Raw genomic sequence first — 20,154 nt, forward strand, 5'->3', positions numbered from 1 at the left:
ATTCATGCTATTTAGAAGAGGAATAGCAGGTTCAAGGTCAACATAGCCCCAGAAATGGAAGTCTCCAACATGATGACAGATTATTAACCCTTTACAGTCAACTTCCACTTTGAATTTGGCCATGCATTTTTCCTAGCTTCTGATTTCATAAGGTAACTCAGTGAATTAAGCTTTCTTTAAGACCATTCGGGTTCTGTTGTTATATTTTGGCCAGGGTTCATATTGAACCAAATGCATATTTCAGTTTACAGAATATAGGCTTCTGTCTGAATAAAGGTCCATCTTGCAACATATGAGATACAGTAGCTAGGTACAAGGGTCAACAGCAAAGAAAAAAAATTAAAATTGACTTCAGTACAGGTTTATGTGCTCTGTCTCTCCACTAATCTGGCTTTCAGGGACATCCAACCAAGATTTTTAGATTTTTTTTATTCCCCTTTTCTTAAATTATTTTGGTTCAGGTACTTCGTAGTTTAAAAAGGAAATTATAGTAGAGACAAACATTACCAGAGTTGTCACTGCAATTAGAGATATTTGTGATGTGGCAGAATGATGCAAAATAGTGGTAAAGTTTGTTAAAAACTCATTTCTATGCTGGATGCCTCAATTTTCATTTTGCTTTACTGATTCTTTAAAAATAAAGAATTTCAGTATTTTATTTCAATACTTTCATGGATTTTAATGAGCATTTTCTAGATGACAGATTTTTTTAACTTTCTTTTTCTAATGTAACAATATACATAGTGAAATGGTTTGGACTCTTCACAGAATGAGGCACTCATCATGTAGTTCTCCATTAATGACATTATTCTTACCACAAAGCAGTATCTTTCAATGCTATGTTATGCACTATGGGCTGATCCTGCTCCCATGGAAGTTAATGGGATTGTTACCATTTACTTCACTGGGTACAGGATCATACTATATGAGTCTGACCTTGCACCAGTGACGTCAACGAGACTGAGCTTTGCCATTGACTCAGATGGGCATGAGATCAGGCTCTGTTCCTGGACATTTATTTTTCCTGTGTTAAGTCCTTTTAAAATCACTGGTGCCAATAAACTTTTAGTTACAAAGGAACTTTCCTGCATTACAAAAGTTTTGACAGTAAATACTACATATAACTGGTCTTATACAGCAAATACGTTTCTTTGCCTTCCTTTTCCCCCTCACCATGCTCTCTTCTCCCTCTGTCCCTCCCTATCAAAGCCCTGAGGGTCCTTTCTCTCCTTGCCATCACTCACTCCAGTGCTCCAACCCTTTTTCTAGACCGCCCACAAGGGCCTGAACTGTAGCCACCATCTTCCCAGCCAAAGAAGACTGTCACATCAGAGATAGTCATTGTCTCTCTCTAACATTGTTTACTCTCGAGTACCATGAATCTGTTGCCTCCCTTTCTCTCCACAAGGCAGAATGCTGCTGCCATCACGCCATTCCAATCCCCAGGGAGCCCAACGGGCAAGAGTTGAACATGCCCCATGCCGGCAGCTCCTCCCATGTGGCTGTACCACCCCCAGCCCCGACCCCGTCCCTTCCACGCAGTTGTCTGCGTGACTGCCTCTCCTGTGTGGGGTCTGTACAGCCATGCCGGAGGACAGGACTGGGGGCAGTACAGCTGCACCAGAAGAGCTGCCAGCATGGGACGCTGGCTCCTGGGAGCGGCAGCCCCATGTTCTTCTCCTTTTGCTGCTGCGGGTCCCGGGAAAGCCCTGCGGTTCCACGGATACCGATTTATATCTGCAGGTATAATATAAATTTGTATATATAAATATACAATATATATATAAATTTGTATCCACTGAGAGTTCTACAAATATCTAAATGATTTTATGTGTACCCCTGGTTGTGAACCACTGATCTGGGGAATGGCAAAGATAACTAAGGCAGGTGGGACAGATGCCAGAACTGGATGTACAATTCCCAGGAAAAGAAAAACCGAAAATCTATTGAAATAAATTATGACAGGACAGAAAATCAGCAGCTCAACCTGGAATTCAGTGGGCTCCTGTAAATTTTCTATTTATTTTTTTTTAATTCTGTTGAATTACTTTGAGTCTTGTGAAGAGGAAAGTTCAGCTTTGTGAACTTTTTACTTCCTGATCTACTCTGCTATTACAAATTATGGTAAGAGTTCTAAGGCTGTATTATTTCCTGGTGAATTCACCTGCAAGGAATGGAGGGTACATTTGGCAGCCTGCATTACTTCCTGCTAGAAGTGGGCCTGAGCTGCCAAATTGCAATCCAGATCTAAACTTCTGCCAAAGTTGGGGTTTCATTTCAGATCCATCTCTGCATGCGTTACGTGACTTTGAAGTATGTATCATTAACATATAGGGAGGGGGAACTAGAATGGGATATTTTTAATATACCGTAAAAAAAAATTTTCTGACCTATCTTTTTAGAACTTCTTTACAAAGTTTCTGTGAGTTGGTGGGTGGTAGCGGTGGGCTTTTTGTGCGGGGTTGTCGGTGGGTTTTTTTTGTTTGTTTTTGTGGTTTTTTTGGTAACTAAACTTTAAAGATACATGACTGTAACAATAGTCCCCAAAAGCCAAGAAGGTGGAGTTGAGTTTTCTGAGCATACTTTACTCCATGTCAAATATAGGTTTATTGGAGAAGAGTCCACTGCTGCTGGTTCAAAATGTGTCCTCACTGACAATCCTACCTGGATTATTGATCCCATTGATGGAACCTGCAATTTTGTGCACAGGTAAATTCAGTAACATGGAGAATTGTTAAAATATAGTAACTTCAGTTTCTCATAAATCCTTCTCTCCCTCCATTACTGAAATATATTTCACTGTGTTAAGTTTGCTCAATTTACACTTACCTATAGCATTATATTTATAAACTGAGGGGCTTTCCCTGAACAAGACCTGCAGGATCCATTCCAGTATCTTTTTATATCTGATATAGTATTTGATACTCCTGGGAGAATTCTGCTCCACTGCGCATGTGCAGAATTTATATCGCCCACAGATTTCTTTGCTTCCCCGCAGAAAAATGACTTTCTGATGGGGAAGCAAAGGGAAGCCACAAAAGCTGTCATACGACCCACCCCAGCAGTAAGTTTTGGGTGCCCAGGGCAGCCGGCAGAGAGGTAAATCACTGTGGGGTAGGGGGTGGGACTGGGAAAGACCCAGGCTTCTACCCTGCACCAGGCTCAGCTACTAGTCCAGGCTGGGCTGGGGAGGACAAGACTTCCACTTCCCCTGCACGGCATCTGGGGCCGGGTCAGACCTACCCCCAGATTTCTCCCCCGGCTACAGGAAGCTCTGCAAACTGTCCCCCCTCCTTCTGCGCTTCCTGCACCCATCGCTCCTCAGCTTCAGGGGGAGGGATCCCTGTACAGGGAGCTGCTCTCCCATCTGCCCAATTCCCATGCATCAAGACCCCCTCATACTCAGCCCCTCCTGCTGAGCCTTGCCCCCCACACTCAGAACCCACCCTGCTGAGCTCCACTCCCCCTGCACCTGGACCACCCTGATGAGCTATCTGCACCCGGACCCCCACCCCACCGTGCCCCAACCAGCTGCAAGACAGAAGGAAACATAACAGGTTTCATTTATTGTTGACCTCAGGTACAAAGTTTCTCCCTAATTAATTATTATCTGCAAAGTGCTCTGAGATCATTGGATGAAACATACTCTAAGTATAAATTATTATTTATTACAATAATAATATTTTGAGATCAAGTTATTTATTTACGCTAAGGGGAAAAATCACTAAAATTTCAAATATATGTTTAATATACACAGCTTATTTATGTTTTCATAAATTTATTTTTTTTACTTTTTGAAATATTAGTTTTGATTAAAAAAAAGAATTGACAAAGTACAAGGGACTGTCTTGGGTGGAAACAGAGGGAAGGTATAATGTAGATTAAGTTTTTAGTTAAGTAAAATTATAGTGCTCTCTCTGGGTTCTGTTGCTGCTGGGAGTTGCGGAATTTGCATGTTTAGAGAGATTATTCATGAATAGTACTTTCTTTCTTATTTTCCACAGGTTTCCAACAGTGGCAGTTAGCATTGGATTTGCTGTTAACCAAGAGGTATAAAATGTGTTCTGAGAGTTGGTAACCTGAGATCCAGCTACAAACCTCAGAGCCATGTGGGAACTAAAAAATTAATACAAAGGCTCTTTCCATGCTATTGAAATGTGTTTGGTCACACCACACCAAAATAACACCCTAATCCTGCAAACCTTTACTCCTGTAGGTAGTCCCATGTTAACTGGATTTATATATTATTAAAAAGGGACTACTGATGTAAGAGTTAATAAAGTCAGGCACTAAGAAGTTATGTTTAAATTGTGACTAAGCGTCTCTATATTTATCTTCTACTGTTCTCTTGTTATTATGCTGATTCCTATTGCTTTAAAGCTGTTAGCAACCTCCGTGACTCTCAGACAGTTGTTGATGTACAGTATATAGTAGGTTTCAGAGTAGCAGCCGTGTTAGTCTGTATTCGCAAAAAGAAAAGGAGGACTTGTGGCACCTTAGAGACTAACCAATTTATTTGAGCATAAGTTTTCGTGAGCTGCAGCTCACTTCATCGGATGCTCACGAAAGCTTATGCTCAAATAAATTTGTTAGTCTCTAAGGTGCCACAAGTCCTCCTTTTCTTTTTGAGTACATAGTAGGATTACTTTCTGTGATACGTGCAAAGTTATGGTTTGGATTCCCTTAATCTACCTTTGTGTGCTTTTGAGGTGCAGTAAATTTAATATTATTCCATGTACCTTCATAATAGGCTGTCCATAGAAAAACAAAGAACCTGGCCTTGGTGCTTGGGAATACTGTTCTTTTTTAAGTTTCCTAGTTCTCACCATTCATTTCGGAGATGTTTGTACAGCTACTGTAGTTTTACAGTTTGATTTATAAAATAAAAGTAGCTATTTTTAAGTAGTTATTCCCACTATTATAAAAGGTGCCTCTTGGGCCTTTGCATTTACATGCATTGACATGCCGTTAGCTCCCATTGAAGCCAACAGGAATTTTATGTGTGCAAGGAATGCAGCATCAGGCAAATTCAGCGATTTGTGTGCAAGGAATGCAGCGATTCAGGCAAATTCAGCGGCCTAATTTTCAGATGTGATGAGGACGAGCAACACCCTTTGGTTTGGACAGTATAGTACTGTATGTGTATCTAGATTGACTGCAGCTTGCCTTTAAAAACATAGCAACTGTAAAGACACGCTTTAGTGCCATTCCAAAGATTATTCCTTCCCAAATGTTTCCAAATATTGCATATAATTACAAAACAGCTTTCTTTAGTATTTATTTATTTTCTATAGCACCCACCATGCTTTAGATGCTGCTAAAACAAAAAACAATCATATTAAATTTCACCATCTATTGTAGTAAAAAAAACAGACAAAAGTAAAATAATAACTCGATAAAGGAGCCAAAATGGGCATAGGTGAACTGACCTGAATAGAAAGATCTAGCCTCAAGCCCTGAATGCTGCTAAAGAGAGATTCTTATGAATATCTTCAGACCTGGAGTTCCATACATAGGGACCCTGAACCGAGAAGAGTCTGGCTCCAGGATGAATAGCAAGGAAAACCCATTCCCTCTGAGCGATCTTTGAGGACTCTTGGGTGAGAGGTGGTCACTCAGATAGCATGGGTCACTCAAGTAGCATGGTTGCAGCAAGGGACTGGGAGTCTAGAAGATCTGAGTCCTATTACTGACTCTTCTACAAACTTCTTCTGTGACTTTGGGCAAGTCACTTAACTTCTCTATGTCTGTTTCCCTATGAGTAAAATGTAGATAATATTTTATCTCATAGTAATGGTGTGAAGATTGATTCATTAATGTATGTAAAGTGTTTTAAGATCTTCTGATGGAAGGTACTATAGTTGTGCAAAATATTAGGTACTTTGGGCCTGGATTATTAAGACTCCAATTGTGAACCCCTTATTCCCATTTGTAAGCAGGTGCTTACACAAATAGTTCAGTGTTGCCAACTCTCATAATTTTATCATGAGTCTCGTGATATTTGGTGTTTTTCTTCAAGCCCCAGCTCCTGGAGTCAGGTGATTTCACGAGAATCTCAGCGTTCATTTAAAAGATCAGTTAGCTTCTAGCCTTCATGATTGCAGAGAAAAACTCAAAGATGACTTGAGTGCACCTCAAGGGCTCAAAAGATAGAAGGCAAGTGAAATGTACTATGACATGCAAACTATGTATTTTTTTAAAAAACTGCCTGATTTGAAAGCCAATCTCATGTGTTTTGGAGGTCTGAGTCATGAATTTGAGATGCTTGAGGTTGGCAATATTAATAGCCCCAGTGAAGTCAATGGGCCTATTCATGTGAGTGACTGCTCACCAATGGGAGTAAAGTGTTCAGAATCTGGCCCTGGGCAATTTACATATTCTCAATAACTCCTTGAATTGCATTTCAGAGTAACTTTTTATTCCGTTCTAATAGTGTGCGTACGAATGAGCTGTGAATAGATGGAATTAATATCTCTCTTTCTAAACTGAATTTTATATGTTGTGTATCTAAAACGTCAGTGTAACAGTAAAATTATTTATTAGCAGTGGCATAATCTTTGGTTATATAGCTAATTAAAATAATTTTGATCTTTCTGCCATTAGTAGTTGTTTATACTTGTGATGAGTAATTTGAGTTGCATTCATTTCTTTCCTTTTCAAAATCTTAAAGCTTGAATTTGGTGTAATTTACCATTGCACTGAAGAACGATTATATACTGGTAGAAGAGGTCAAGGGGCATTTTGTAATGAAAAAAGACTTCAGGTATCAAAAGAGACAGGTTGGTCTAGATTTTTGTTAGAACTCTAAAATAAATATGTTGAATTTCAGAGTTGATACTAATCCTAAATGGAAATTATTATCCTGATTTAAAATATCTTTCCTGAATTATAACGGTGTTTTTCCTGGAAACATAAGGATGTTCCCAAATTTCTGTTTAAAATATGCAGCTTTATGTGAATTACTATTAAATGGTCCTAAAATATTTTGCAGTTTCCACACGAATTGATCAGTATTGATCCAAAACCACTCCTTTAAGATAAAGAAATAGGATTAAATTCACCACTATACTATGCCTTCTGTACACTGGTGTTACTCCTGGGATACAAAGTACAGCTGGAATGGTGAATCAGGCGCACATTATTATGGCATCTGTCATTCACTTATTTTCAGATGACTTGATGCTGCCATATACTGTATCTTGTTTGTAAACACATATGCCAGTAGTAAATGGAATTAATGGATGCATACATTATACTTATTTAAAAACAACGTGCCGTGATGCGTGTGAGAGGTCTGTTTCATCATACAATTAGTTAGAACACTTAATCCATACTGTATTGGGATTTATTACTATAAACCTAATAAAGTGATTCTGCATTTGCCTAGTTATAATAGTTAAGCTCAATCAAATGCACATAAAGACAAGAAGTTTTTTTTTAACAAATCCAATGCAGAAGATAAGACAGCATTAATTAGCAGATAGAAGCAAGCAGATGTCACAGAGCTGTATCTTTGTACCCCAGAAATGATAAAAATTACAGCAGAAAAATGGTTTGGTGCAGACTGAAATCATAGTGAATTAAAGCAATTTAATGTACAGATTAGATATGGGTCCAGACCAACCCTGGATGACCAGAACTTCCCTGATAGCTGGAAAAATTTGGATCCAGATCCAGACTTTGTATCTTGGACCAGTCTTTAGTGGGCCAGGTTTATTTATCTGGAGAAAGAGAGTACAAATGGTACACTTCTCCCCCACAAGAGCAGCTGTGCCCGAGGGAGGACATTTACCCCTGAATAGGTGTCCATAGTCATACCCTAGCCATCCTTCCAAAGGTGTTCTGCCAGGGGAGGGAAGTTTTAAAATACAGCTCATGTTCCACAAGAATCCCCTGGGCAAAGAATTTCCCAACTGCCCTACATCCTTCATAAACTGGCCCCATTCACTTTTATGTCCAAATGGTGGTGGGCCTTCAGCTGAGCAAGGGCTGTGGGAGACTTTCACCACTTTGTCCCAATTCCCTGTGGACTTTCTGCTAATGTGGGAGTCCAGAACGTAAGGGGAGGGTCAGATCCCATATTGTTTAAGATGCTTTATAATTTTTTTCTCTTTTGAGATGTACTCATTGGGGAGGTAGGGGGGAGGATTTTGAACAGGGAAGATGGAGAATATTTTTATTGATTGTTATGGTGTTTAAATGTAGCCCATTTACAGTTGTTCTTGTCCACTAAAGATTTTAACTTCAATAGAATGAACTACCTCTGGAGTACAAGATATTTTTCCTTGTGCTGGCTTCTGGGATTTGTGGCTTTTAGGCTGCTATGTTACTGCATGCTTTTGTTTCAGGAAATGTATTTTCTATAGAAAATGTTGATGTACAGTATAAAATTAGATTAGTGCTAGCTATGTTCAGCATTTAACAATTCAGAACTAAAGAGAATCACATTTTGGTGATGACAGAATTTTTAAAAGGTTATGTCACAGTAAGAAAACAGAGATGTGGTCTGGGATATCCACCACTCACGGATTTAAATAATCGTAATGAAGGAACATCCCAAAGATATAAAATTCCCTTTGTCAAACGTTGTCACAGTTTAAAGCCAGGCCTGGCCTTAAGTGTGCTGATACCATAAATGACAGGTTTTTTTGTTGGGTTTTTTTTGGTCTCCACTCTGCCCCCTTCAATAATCAAAAATGTTGGTCCGCTGTCTCTTTTCCTCCCACATTTACCCCGGTCACTGTCATCTCTCTTCTACCAACCCTCCCTATTTCTCTTCCTCTCATCAGGGTGGAGAACTTGTCTTCTGGTCAGCTGTCTCCTGTAGTTTGCATTCCTGAAGCCACCTTGTATCTTTTCACTAGATGGTCTCTTCTCTAAGTTCAATTCCACCCTATGCCTTAAGCCCCAACCCTCCTCAAAGCATTTCAGTCTTTAAATCCAATTACTAAATTAGCATAACTTTGACTAAGTATTAGGAAATGTTTGTTTATTCATCAGGAACACGTTTACAATAGTTTTCACAGTTCCATAGAATAGTTATTTTTGTTATGACCGAGGTGTACTTGGCATGAATGAATGGTGTTAATAATAATGTCTGTAGTAAGGCATGCATTCAGTATGCCATAATTGTAAACATTGAATGTATTATGCAGAAGACCAAAAGCGGATTACTTTCAACCTCCAGAAATTTCCAGTTATGGCAAAGTAATGCATGCCCTACATTGTGTCCCTATAGTTTTAAAGTAGAACTGTGCTTCTATACTTTAATGTAATGTTTTTAAAAATGGTTATGAAGTCTGTGTTTCTGCAGTTATGTTTGTGATATCCTGTGACTGTTTTATTCTCATTACATGTATATTACTCAACCATTTCTAATCAGCTTGCTTGAATCCATAATGCCCTTTTACATTCGTAGGTCGCCAGTACCTGGTATGTCAATTTAATTACAAGATGTCTCAGGCCACATTAATTTGTCTAGGAAATACCACTCGGTAGCACCACACAGCATTTGGTCCACTATCCCTACTTAATGACAGGTTTCAGAGTCGCAGCCGTGTTAGTCTGTATTCGCAAAAAGAAAAGGAGTACTAGTGGCACCTTAGAGACTAACCAATTTATTTGAGCATAAGCTTTCGTGAGCTACAGCTCACTTCATTGGATGCATTCAGTGGAAAATACAGTGGGGAGATTTATATACACAGAGAACATGAAACAATGGGTAAATCATTTGGAAGGAATACTGCATATACTTCTTAAAATAATACATATGTTGTTGGCCTGAATGTGACCTCACCTGATCTAATACCCATTGAACTCAATGTGAATCTTTCCTTTGGCTTTAAGAGTCCTTGGCTTTGATTAGGCCCCTATACTGCTGTAAATCAGAAGTTATTGAATTAAACACAATACAAAAGGAAAAACTAGTGCTGCAAAAATTAATTCAGAATTAGACCTATTGACTTTTTTTATATAGAATAACTGGTAAATATATTGATACTTGCACATTTGTGACTTTTGTAGTCTTTCCAATGTCCCAATGTAAAAGGGGGTAGTTATTGCAAGATAAATGGAGTTTGGTGGATATATTTAATTGATCTTTACTTATCATACACTTACCTCTGTCTAATTAAAATGAATGGTCTTATCCAAGAGATCAAAGTTCCCTGTTCAGGAAGCATTCTGCTTTAAAATACAATTAATTTACAGTGGAATGCATAGATCTTATGTCAATTACTTTTAGCTGACTGCTAAAAGTTTGTGAGATCACCAAAGGCTGACTGGTCAATGAAGGAAAAATTCCATGGGAACAAAGGAAACACATAGAAACTGCAGTTTTGTTCTTATTCTTCCTTCCCTTCTTTTACCAAACAAGTATTTTTAGATAACCAAACTGTGTGAGCAGTTCAGTCTTGTTACAGTCATTTAGACAAAAGCAGTTTCTCTTCCTGAGAAAGAATATGAAAAGAAGAACATAATGTGGAGAAATTGCCAAAACCTACTTTGAAAGGCTGTTAATAGAAACAACTGTCTACATTGCAGATAAGTCGAAGGCCTTGATCTTAACAGAAATTGGTCCAAAACGTGACCCTGAGACTTTGAAATTGTTCCTCGGTAACATGGAGAGCTTACTCAAAGCCCAAGTACATGGGTAAGGTTTTTAAGAAAAAAATTTATTATGTTAAAAATCATAAACATTCTCAACTTTCTAAAATTCCAAGCAGAATGTTATTCTACTTAAATCAAATGTGATGCATATTGTACCCTGTTAATAAATACCTGGGTTGAAATAAAAGCAGTTTTCCCCCTTTCATTCTTTTATACCTCTCTACTTCTAGGATCCGTGTAATTGGAAGTGCTACCTTGGCTCTGTGCCATCTAGCATCTGGTGCTGCAGATGCATATTACCAGTTTGGTTTACATTGCTGGGACTTGGCAGCAGCTACTGTCATTATTAGAGAGGCAGGTGGAATTGTGATAGATACTTCAGGTGAGTAAAGTATGCTGTTTTGGAGCAGGGACTGTGTCTTCATGTTTGGAAAGCACATAATAGGCACTACTACAATCTAAATAATTGTCACACTCAGTTTTTTTTCAATCACCTTTCATAGCCTCTGAGGGGTGAGGCAGAGAAATGTTCAGATGGTTAGCCTTTCTAGTTTGGGCTGTAGTCTTCTTTTTTACTTCCCCATCTCTGTCTAATCTATCTGTGTACTTACACGGTCCTCATTTCAATGCTATCTGAATATCTCCCTTGAAACAGAAATAATTATAATCTCTCTCTTCCTTCCCCATTGGTAGGAGAAAAGGCTTGATTTGTATATGGGTTTTGTGTGTGTATGTGAGAAGAAGAGAAAAGGTTTTGTGTGTGTATGTGAGAAGAAACTGAGGGAAAACTAAGATGAATAATTGGGTTTTGCATTTAGTTCTGAAAGTGGAGGATCAGTACAGTCAAGTCTGGATCTGATAGGATGCGGTATGATTTTCTGGCCAGCTGGAGATAGAGGGTGGTGGGTTTTCCATCAGCACTTTAAGAGCTGCGAGGCTGAGGACCAACATAAAAACAAGAGTAGATGTTCTTGAGTGGGGGTGTTATAGAGAAGACTAGTTCTATAGAGCAGTTCTGTCTTCCTACCAGCATCACTGAAGCCTTTCCTGGGTTCAGTTTTTGCTATCTGATCTTCATCCAGAAGGTAATTTCAGTTAGATTTTCAGAAAGCTGATAGATAGTGATCTTTATGCTTGGTGTAAAGGAACAATGGAGTTGGGTGTTGCCTACATTTCAGTCTATGTTATCTTGCCAATGCTCCCAATGTTTACTCATAGATGCTGAATAATATGGGAGTGGAACTGAGTTTGCGTTTATAGCTGAGAGATTAGGACAGGAGTGGGCAAACTTTTTGGCCCAAGGGCCACATCAGGGTGCGAAATTGTATGGAGGGCCAGGTAGGGAAGGCTGTGCCTCCCCAAACAGCCTGGCCCCCTCCCACTTCCCCGCTCCCTGACTGCCCCCTCAGAATTCCCAACCCATCCAACGCTCCCTGCTCCCTGTCCCCTGACTGCCCTAACCCCTATCCACACCCCTACCCCCTGCCAGGCCCCCCTGGGATTCCCACGCCTATCCAACCTTCCCTGTCCCCTGACCAGCCCCCCAAGAACCTCCACCCCATCCAACTTCCCCCTGTCTCCTCACTGCCCCCCAGGACTCCCTGCCCCTTATCCAACCCCCTGCCCCCTTACCATGCAGCTCAGAGCAGCAGGATCTCGTAGCCCTGCCACCTGGCCGGAGCCAGCTGCACTGCCCACGTGGCAGTGTGGCTAAAGGGGAGGGGGAACAGTAGGGGAGGGGCCGGGGACTAGCCTCTCTGACCAGGAGCTCAAGGGCCGGGCAGGATGGTCCCGGGGGCCAGATGTAGTTTGCCCACCTCTGGATTAGGCGGTAGAGGAACAGTTACCCATAGTGATCCTCTGGCTTTGTTCTGAGAGGAGGGATCTAAGCCAATTCAAAGCATTTCTGTTCATTCCTTTAGCTCCTAGAGGCAAGACAGGTATATTTATCAGTAGTATCAAATGCCTCAGACAAGCCCAGTAAAATGGGCATGGACCGGAGAAGGTAATCCACCTGAGCAACACATGCTGTCTCAGTATTATACTCCCTGCCCTCACACCTCACTTAGAGGGATCCATGATTCTGAGAGATAACAAGTGGAGTTGGAGATGCCTTTTTGCCAGCTCTCTCATAGTCTGCTTGGAAAAGGAAGCTTAGATGCTGAGCAGTAGCCTCCAAGTTCTCTGGAATTGCATGATAGTTTTTAAATTCTGGTTGGACTATTGCATGTTTGGGAGTGGATGGTAGAGTCCCCTCAAAAGGAGATATTAACAGCCTGTTGCCAGGGTTTCTTCCCGGCGTTCTCTTTTCTTTACCATCCAGGAATGGCAGGGGAAAGAGTCACAAGGGGGTGAGGGGCGCGGCCCTGATTGTGACTGTGTCAGTCTACTATAATTACTACTGGCATGAAGAGGCAGAATTCTTGGGAAGAGGACTCTGTTTCTAGTCCTGTTCTTACCTTCTTGTTCTTGATGGCCTCTGAGGGTATTCTGCACAACTGTGATCTAATTCCGTGCAGTGGGAGGTGCTGTGTTCTGGAATTGGGTGGAGACCTATGGGTATATGTAGAGATTCACAATCTAGAAAAAATTCTGCAAGGTGTGACTTTGCTATCTCTGTGGTAGAGGAGAGCAGAGGTAAACTCTTTGCCTCCCTTAAAGAAGGCTGGGTTTACAGAAAAACTTTGCTCCTTAGTCTCCCTGTGTTTTCTGCCACCAACACCAAGTTTTCTTCCTTCCTGCATTTTCTGCCATAGGTTGCCTGAGAACCTTGGCAATCTGTGTGGGCAGTGGGATGAGAGGGGCCCTTTGGTGCTAGAGTGTCTATAACAGTACTCCGTGAGAGATTGTAGTGCCTCACTGATTCTTCTATCCCTTTGTCTCTTGGCTGCATAGTTTTCTATGAGTAAATTTTGGAGTTTGGCTCCGTCCAAGGTTATTCTGGGGTGGACCATGGTGGTGCTTCTACTTGCTTTGCACTGGGGAGAGCTTTAATTTCCTCTGCTGCTGTTACAATTACAGTGCCTGGTAAGCAATAGGTTAAGATAAGCTGTCTGATCCAAAGGCACTAGCAATGCAACTTCAATAAGTCAGTCATTAGAGAGACATTCTAATAGAAATTCAGCTAACAAACTCATTTCCTATATCAGAATATTGGTTCCATGGACATTCCCCTCCTTCCTCCCACACAGTGGAAGTAGGAGTCCTCCGATGGTTCTTCCCATTCCGTTGTCCTTTCCAGGAGTACAGGTTTCCCGCAATTTTGAGTGACTTTTTTTGAACGTTGTCCCTTGGTAGCTATTTATGGGCTGCTTTTATAGCCTCAATATCTTTGTATTCTTTTCTCTTTCCCTCCCAGCCCCATACAGGTCCTTCGCTTATAGTGATAATCCAGTGAAACATCTCAGGTCTGGCCCACTCGGCCCTGGGCTCTGGCTGGCTAGTTTCATCACAGTTTTGCATTTCCAGTCTAGGGCTTTCCCGGGTCAGAGATGCTGAGAATGAATGTCTGTGTCTTTGAGTAAGCCCTTTAAAGTGTCACATTTGAAGTACACAGCTGGCCCAGCAGAGATTATGGTGAGACTCCTAAACAGATTTCAGCAAGGATGGAGGCTTCTTGGAAAGAAAGGGCTGTCAGGGAGAGACGAATGTGCTCATCTGAATATTTATATTTGTAGAGCACTTTGAAGATGTAACGACCCAGAATGTTAAGGATTATTATTTTATTCATTTCTGGAGCTCACATCCCCCAAGTAGAGTGTTCTTTAGTAGTCAAGCCCAGTGATGATCAAAGTGTGCATGACTGTGGAAAGACTTGATGTGTTAAAGAACAGTTTCCAGTGGTAGGGTATGTTTAACCCTTAAAATGGGTTATGTTTGTTCCTATTTTATTCCTTACTACCCCTAGTTTTGCAAACAAAACATCTGATGTTTTGTTTAAGAGAGTAAAATGGAATATATTGTGTTTATTTTTGTGTACTGAACGAATGAAAACATTCATTGCTTTTTCTGTGTACTTTGGTGTTTGATAAGTCTATGGTTTCTACAACACTTTGCTTCGCGAGACATCTCTGAATTTGAATGCCTCAACAGGGTATTTCCTCCCCTAAATGTGGCTTTGACGTTGTTTCAGTATTTTTGAATCTCTCTATCTACAACAAGGATATAATATAATATGCCACACATCACTTCTGTATCTAAACATGGTTCTTCTTTATCCTCTTGTTCTTAGGGGGACCTCTAGATCTCATGTCATGCCGAGTGATTGCTGCTGGCACTAAAGAGATGGCCATGTTCTTAGCTCAGGAAATACAGACTATTCACTACAGACGGGATGATGAGAACTGACGGACATTAAATACTTTTACAAGTAACATGGAGTTTGTCCTTCTAAACTACTTAACTTCTTCCAAGATGGGTGTCTTAGAGGGTACATGATTTTAACAGCATGTTTTCTGTGCAGGTCTTCTGTGTCAAATGTTTTAAACAATTTTATTACAAGGTGGCTTCCCAACATTGTAGGGCGGGAGGAGGGAGATTTTTAAAACCTCTAAGATTTGTGGCTTCTTTTTAATATGCATCTATTTCAGCAGTACCTTTTATATATGATCACCTGTAGCGCTTGTTGCCAGATTCGAAGTTTCACATCTGTTCAGGCTGAAACGGAGTCTTTTGGAACATATTCAACTAAAAAGAAAACTTTATTTTTACAAAACACAGATCTCAGGTAAATGAGCTTTAGGATTGTAGTAGATGATAAGTAGTTAAAATGTGTGCCTACCGTACCCATATTCAACAGTACTTGAGAATGCAATAAAAAGTGTTATTACTCCATTTCTGTTTTCTAACTATATCATGACCATATATATGTATATTTTGGATGTTTACAGTGATTTACAAAGTGTACAGAAGGAGGTGATTTTAGGTATTTGTTTCAAGGAAGAGTATATATTCACTTTATGAATGCAGTGGGAGTTACCTACATGGTTAATAACAGAGCTGCTAAAAAAAAATGGGAAATATTTCATGATTTTTTTTTCAAATTGTCCAACCAACTCTAGCTTATAGAGAATGTTAACCAATTGGGGCCAAATCTTACAGTCCTTACTGAACCCTTACTGAGAGCTCAAACCTGCAAACATTTACTATCATGGAGTAGCTGTGACTAGTGGGCAGAGTGCTTACTACCATGAGTATTGAAGTCTATGGGGACTATTCACAATGGTAAATACTATACATGGTAGTTAGTTCTGGAGAATAGGGCCCAATGTCAAGGAACTATTGACTTCAGTGGAAGTTTTGCCCAAGAAGAAACTGCAGGATTTGGTGTTAAGGGGTAAATTGTAAAAATTGCCACCTTAGTTGTGCTTGCAAAAGGCTAATTATAAACGTAAAGTATTCATTTTGCACGTACAATTGTAGTCATCTTCAGAATATCTGGAAACCTTGTAAAGTAAATGACTAAATCTAAAAGAACAAAAATTCTGTGCAACTCTAGTTTTGTGTTTGGCACTTTTTTTAAAATCAAGTTCATTTTTTCGCCTTCCTCTGTAGCATGGGGCACGGGTCACTTGCTGGAGGATTCTCTGCTCCTTGAAGTCTTTAAACCACGATTTGAGGACTTCAATAGCACAGACATAGGTGAGACTTTTCTGCAGGAGTGGTGGGTAAAATTCTGTGGCCTGCATTGTGCAGGGGGTCGGACTGGATGATCATAATGGTCTCTTCTGACCTAAATATCTATGAATCTATTATACTTACTATTTTTTTAAAAGAAATCATATCATCTGACACTACTGAACTTCTTAAATGTTAGTGTCCAGAAAAGAATCTGAGATTAAACATGGGGACTTACCTCTAGTTTTTCTATTGATGTTACGAATTCAAATCTACAATTATTTTTGAATAATACAAAGAAACAAAAAGGCCCACAAAATACACATAGGTCTAAATTTTCAAAATCTGTTCCTAAATTGCACATGCAGACTATGTAAATGTGCACGTAAACTGCGATGAGAAACTGGAAATTGAGTGTACAGTTATCCATTTTGCATGCACATCTAAAGAACACATTGTTAAAAATATTAGCCATTGTACGTGCCTTTTTATTTTCTTCTGTGAAAAATGTTTTTCATTACGAGTATAACTTGTATACTGTATTTTTTAAAATGAGAAATGCAACATTCTGGCTGTGGAGAGAATGGCTAAAATATAGGGCCCTGATTTAGCAAAGCATTTAAGCACATGCTTAAGTCTCATTGGCCCTGATTCTCCTCTCCATCAAAGCACACCTCAGACGCAGAGGACAATGACAGATTCAGGAAGCTGGCTGTAATTCCCTGATCTCCGGCCACTTAGCCAGGGCAGAAGACAGAGTAGGCCCCCTGCTGCTCTAGCTTCTGCCACTGATTGATGTAAGCTCTGTAAATGAGCTTACACCTGCAGGGAATCAGAGGTAGCGGAGTTCAACAAGCTTCCTTCTTTTCCTTATGCCAGAGAGAGAGCTGGTTTAAGAGGTGTCTATACCACCTCTACCAGCTTTACATCAGTAGAGATTCCTTGTACACAGGAAGACTCTCTGGCTGGTTTAAATTCACTCTGCACCACTTACATGATGCACTTAATGGATGAAAGAATCCTGTCCACTGATTTTCATGGCATTTGAGCACACTTAAGTGCTTTGCTGAATTGGGGCCTCAGTGAGGTGGGAAGGGGAATGTCCAGAAATCCAGTCTCAGATTCACCTGTTACTGTCTTGGATAAAACATTATTTTTTAAAAATAAATAGAGAGCTTGTTCTGAGAGTTGATGAGCGCCTCAGACTCCTACTGATGTTAGTGGAGTCGCAGCTGATCAGTAGCTTAAGGAGAAGGCCCAGAGTTTGCAGTGCCATTGGCCACAGTGATTCCCACATTTTACTTAGAATTATTAATTAGCTGACAGTTCTTAGAGGTAAATCCTGTCCTCGATTTTGACTTTCCCTTCCATCTTTCCTTGCTTGCTAGCTAAAGATCTCTTTTGTAGGCATATTCCTTACTGTAGACTTTCCATTCTAAGGTTTAAATTAATACCGTGTGTATAGCATGGGAGCCAAATCTGTACGTGTTTAATTAGGGCTCTTTTTTTCCTTCAATAAAATAAGGTTGATAGCTACTCTTTAACCAGCAGTTATAAAATTAGTATTTTTAAAACAATGAAGATGTGAAAGGTTACAATCCATTTCACATGCTTTGGATTGTTTTTACAACACGTTTCAGGCGTTAGATTATTTTGGAGGCCAGTTTCTGAAACCAGAGGCAATATTTAAATATGAACAAAGATGATAAGTTATAAATGTTGAGAACAAGTGTTTCCTATCCTGAATGTCATAACCTGTGCTGGCATTTTTTCCATGTTCGTATCCCAGTGAATGTTGGTGGAGATTTCAGAAGAGAGTAAGGAGAAGCCATGGGCATCTCTGATACACCAAAGGATATTTTTTTGTGGTGTCATACTCTTGTGTCCCTAGGATATTCAGGATGAAAAATAGTTTGTTTTACAAGCAAATAATCTAATCATTTTAATTACAGGACAGTCATTTGTAAATGTATTTAAGAATGTACTTTTAGGGGTTGAAGATGCTTTTTTCATTTCCACCCAGAAAATTTATATAAATGTATTCATCTTTTTTTTTGCGTTTTCAGAATGTGGCTGCAATTGGATCTATGCAGGCAGATTCTGCACCTTTGCAGAGCCTTATTGAAATCATGGGTTTGCCTGCATGAATCAGGCCTACGTGTTTTTCCAGCTGTTGGAAAAAAATTCAAAAATGCTTGTTTTGTGCTTGGATAACTCAAAAACAACTGTTTTAAATCTCTAGGCTTTATAGTATTTAATCTGAAATGAAAACTAGTGCCTTTGCCATATAAAAATAATGTGGTTTTGAAAAAAACAAAATCATGGGCATTTTAAAACAGTATATGGCATGTGCATAGAACACTCAGTTCTATTTGTAGAAACATAAAGGAAGCTAGTATGTGTCAAACGTCTGTAGTTATGAATATCTTAGACCACGTGTGTGTAACTGGGTGACTAGATCTTTATTTACACTGCAAGTGTGTATATGCTCTGAATAGATGATATCTTTTATTCAAGGGAGTGCTGCTCAGCATCCTATTCCTTTACTTTTCAGTCTGTCACCTGCACAATGGTTTAGAACATTTTAAATCTACTGTTTTGGTATAATAATCTGAAATAATAATGTACAATTCATGTATAAGTGCATTCTGGTCGTGAACAAACAAACTACGGGAATAACAGTAAACTGCAGATAAAGTAAAGTCTTCCATTACATGATCACACAGCATAGGCAAATGTGATATACTGTTCACCAAATACTAAGTAACATAGAAAGGAACTCCATCTTTTTCTATAACATTTAGCACATATAGCAATAGCACTATGTATCTCTGACATGTGGCATACTAATGTACAGCTTTTACACATCCCCAGGTTTTGATCTGTAACGTGTTACAGACACCACAGTTTGCATGCACTGGTAATGTCAAGACTCTAATACGCTACACCCTATTGAATTGGTTACATATTTAAAATTTTCCTTGAAATTGCCATTGTCCTTATAAGGAGGTGGGGCAGAAAAGCCAATAAATGCTCAAGTTTTCAATAACATATCCCTTAAAATCATCCCATCCCAGGCCACTGCAGTCAAGGAATTGCACCTGTTTACAACAGAGCATTTTTAGCCCTAGAAATACTACTGAGGTAAAACATTCATGGTGCTGCAGAGGGAGTGTCTCTTATCGCTGAACAATTACTTCAGATTTAGAGTGTGCAGTGCCCAGTTTACTCCAAAAGGAATACTGTCCACTTCTTAGGAGAGGTCACTGACAGTTGATAAGATCAAGATCATCATTAATGGAAACATATATCAGCAGCTGTTACAAAAATATTGTTCACTTATTTTCCTGCACTCTGTCAGTGCTGTGTATAACACTTAATGGGATAATGAGAAAAGGAGTACTTGTGGCACCTTAGAGACTAACCAATTTATTAGAGCATAAGCTTTCGTGAGCTACAGCTCACTTCCTCAGATCCAGTTAGTAACTCTCAGTTTGAAATTATTTTAAATGTTTTTGTAACAATCTATTTTTCAATGAGAAAAGGATTATAATCTGCATTAAACATACGGTAGACAGAAATTGAGAGAGAGAGTCTATTTCTCTGCTTTATGAACTCTACGTGCAAAAACATGGAAATTTAGACATACACAAGGTTAAGTGGTTGTGGGTTTGGTGTGGGTTGTTTGTTTGTGAATGGCTTTGCTGGCAGCCAAATATCTTAGAAAAATTCAAAGAAGGATTAGTTATTGGAAAGAAGAGAGCACATTCAGACACACAGGCTAGGATAAAAATGTGTAAGGGCTGTAGACAGAGCCTCATGCTTCAAGGTACAAGATGATTACCATCCTGAATGCTAAAATTGTCAGGATTAAAAAGAAAATAGTATTGAACTGCACAGAGTGAATTTAGGGGGAAGAGTTTACACTTT

General features: G+C 39.6%; 1 protein-coding gene across 1 annotated transcript in view; it reads left to right on the forward strand.

Annotated features, from left to right (window-relative positions):
• Positions 1-14,981, forward strand: part of IMPA2 (inositol monophosphatase 2) — a 26,835-nt gene extending 11,854 nt beyond the window's left edge. The window contains exons 3-8 of the mRNA XM_084620039.1: positions 2,605-2,709; positions 4,005-4,050; positions 6,671-6,779; positions 10,543-10,651; positions 10,839-10,990; positions 14,840-14,981. Coding sequence (XP_084476165.1) covers positions 2,605-2,709; positions 4,005-4,050; positions 6,671-6,779; positions 10,543-10,651; positions 10,839-10,990; positions 14,840-14,955 — 637 coding nt within the window. The 3' untranslated portion in view covers positions 14,956-14,981. The remainder of the gene's footprint in view (positions 1-2,604; positions 2,710-4,004; positions 4,051-6,670; positions 6,780-10,542; positions 10,652-10,838; positions 10,991-14,839) is intronic.
• Positions 14,982-20,154: the final 5,173 nt, after the last annotated feature.

This window comes from Lepidochelys olivacea, assembly GCF_965140295.1.
Source record: "Lepidochelys olivacea isolate rLepOli2 genome assembly, chromosome: 2".
In the NCBI taxonomy this organism is placed as follows: Eukaryota; Metazoa; Chordata; order Testudines; family Cheloniidae; genus Lepidochelys; species Lepidochelys olivacea.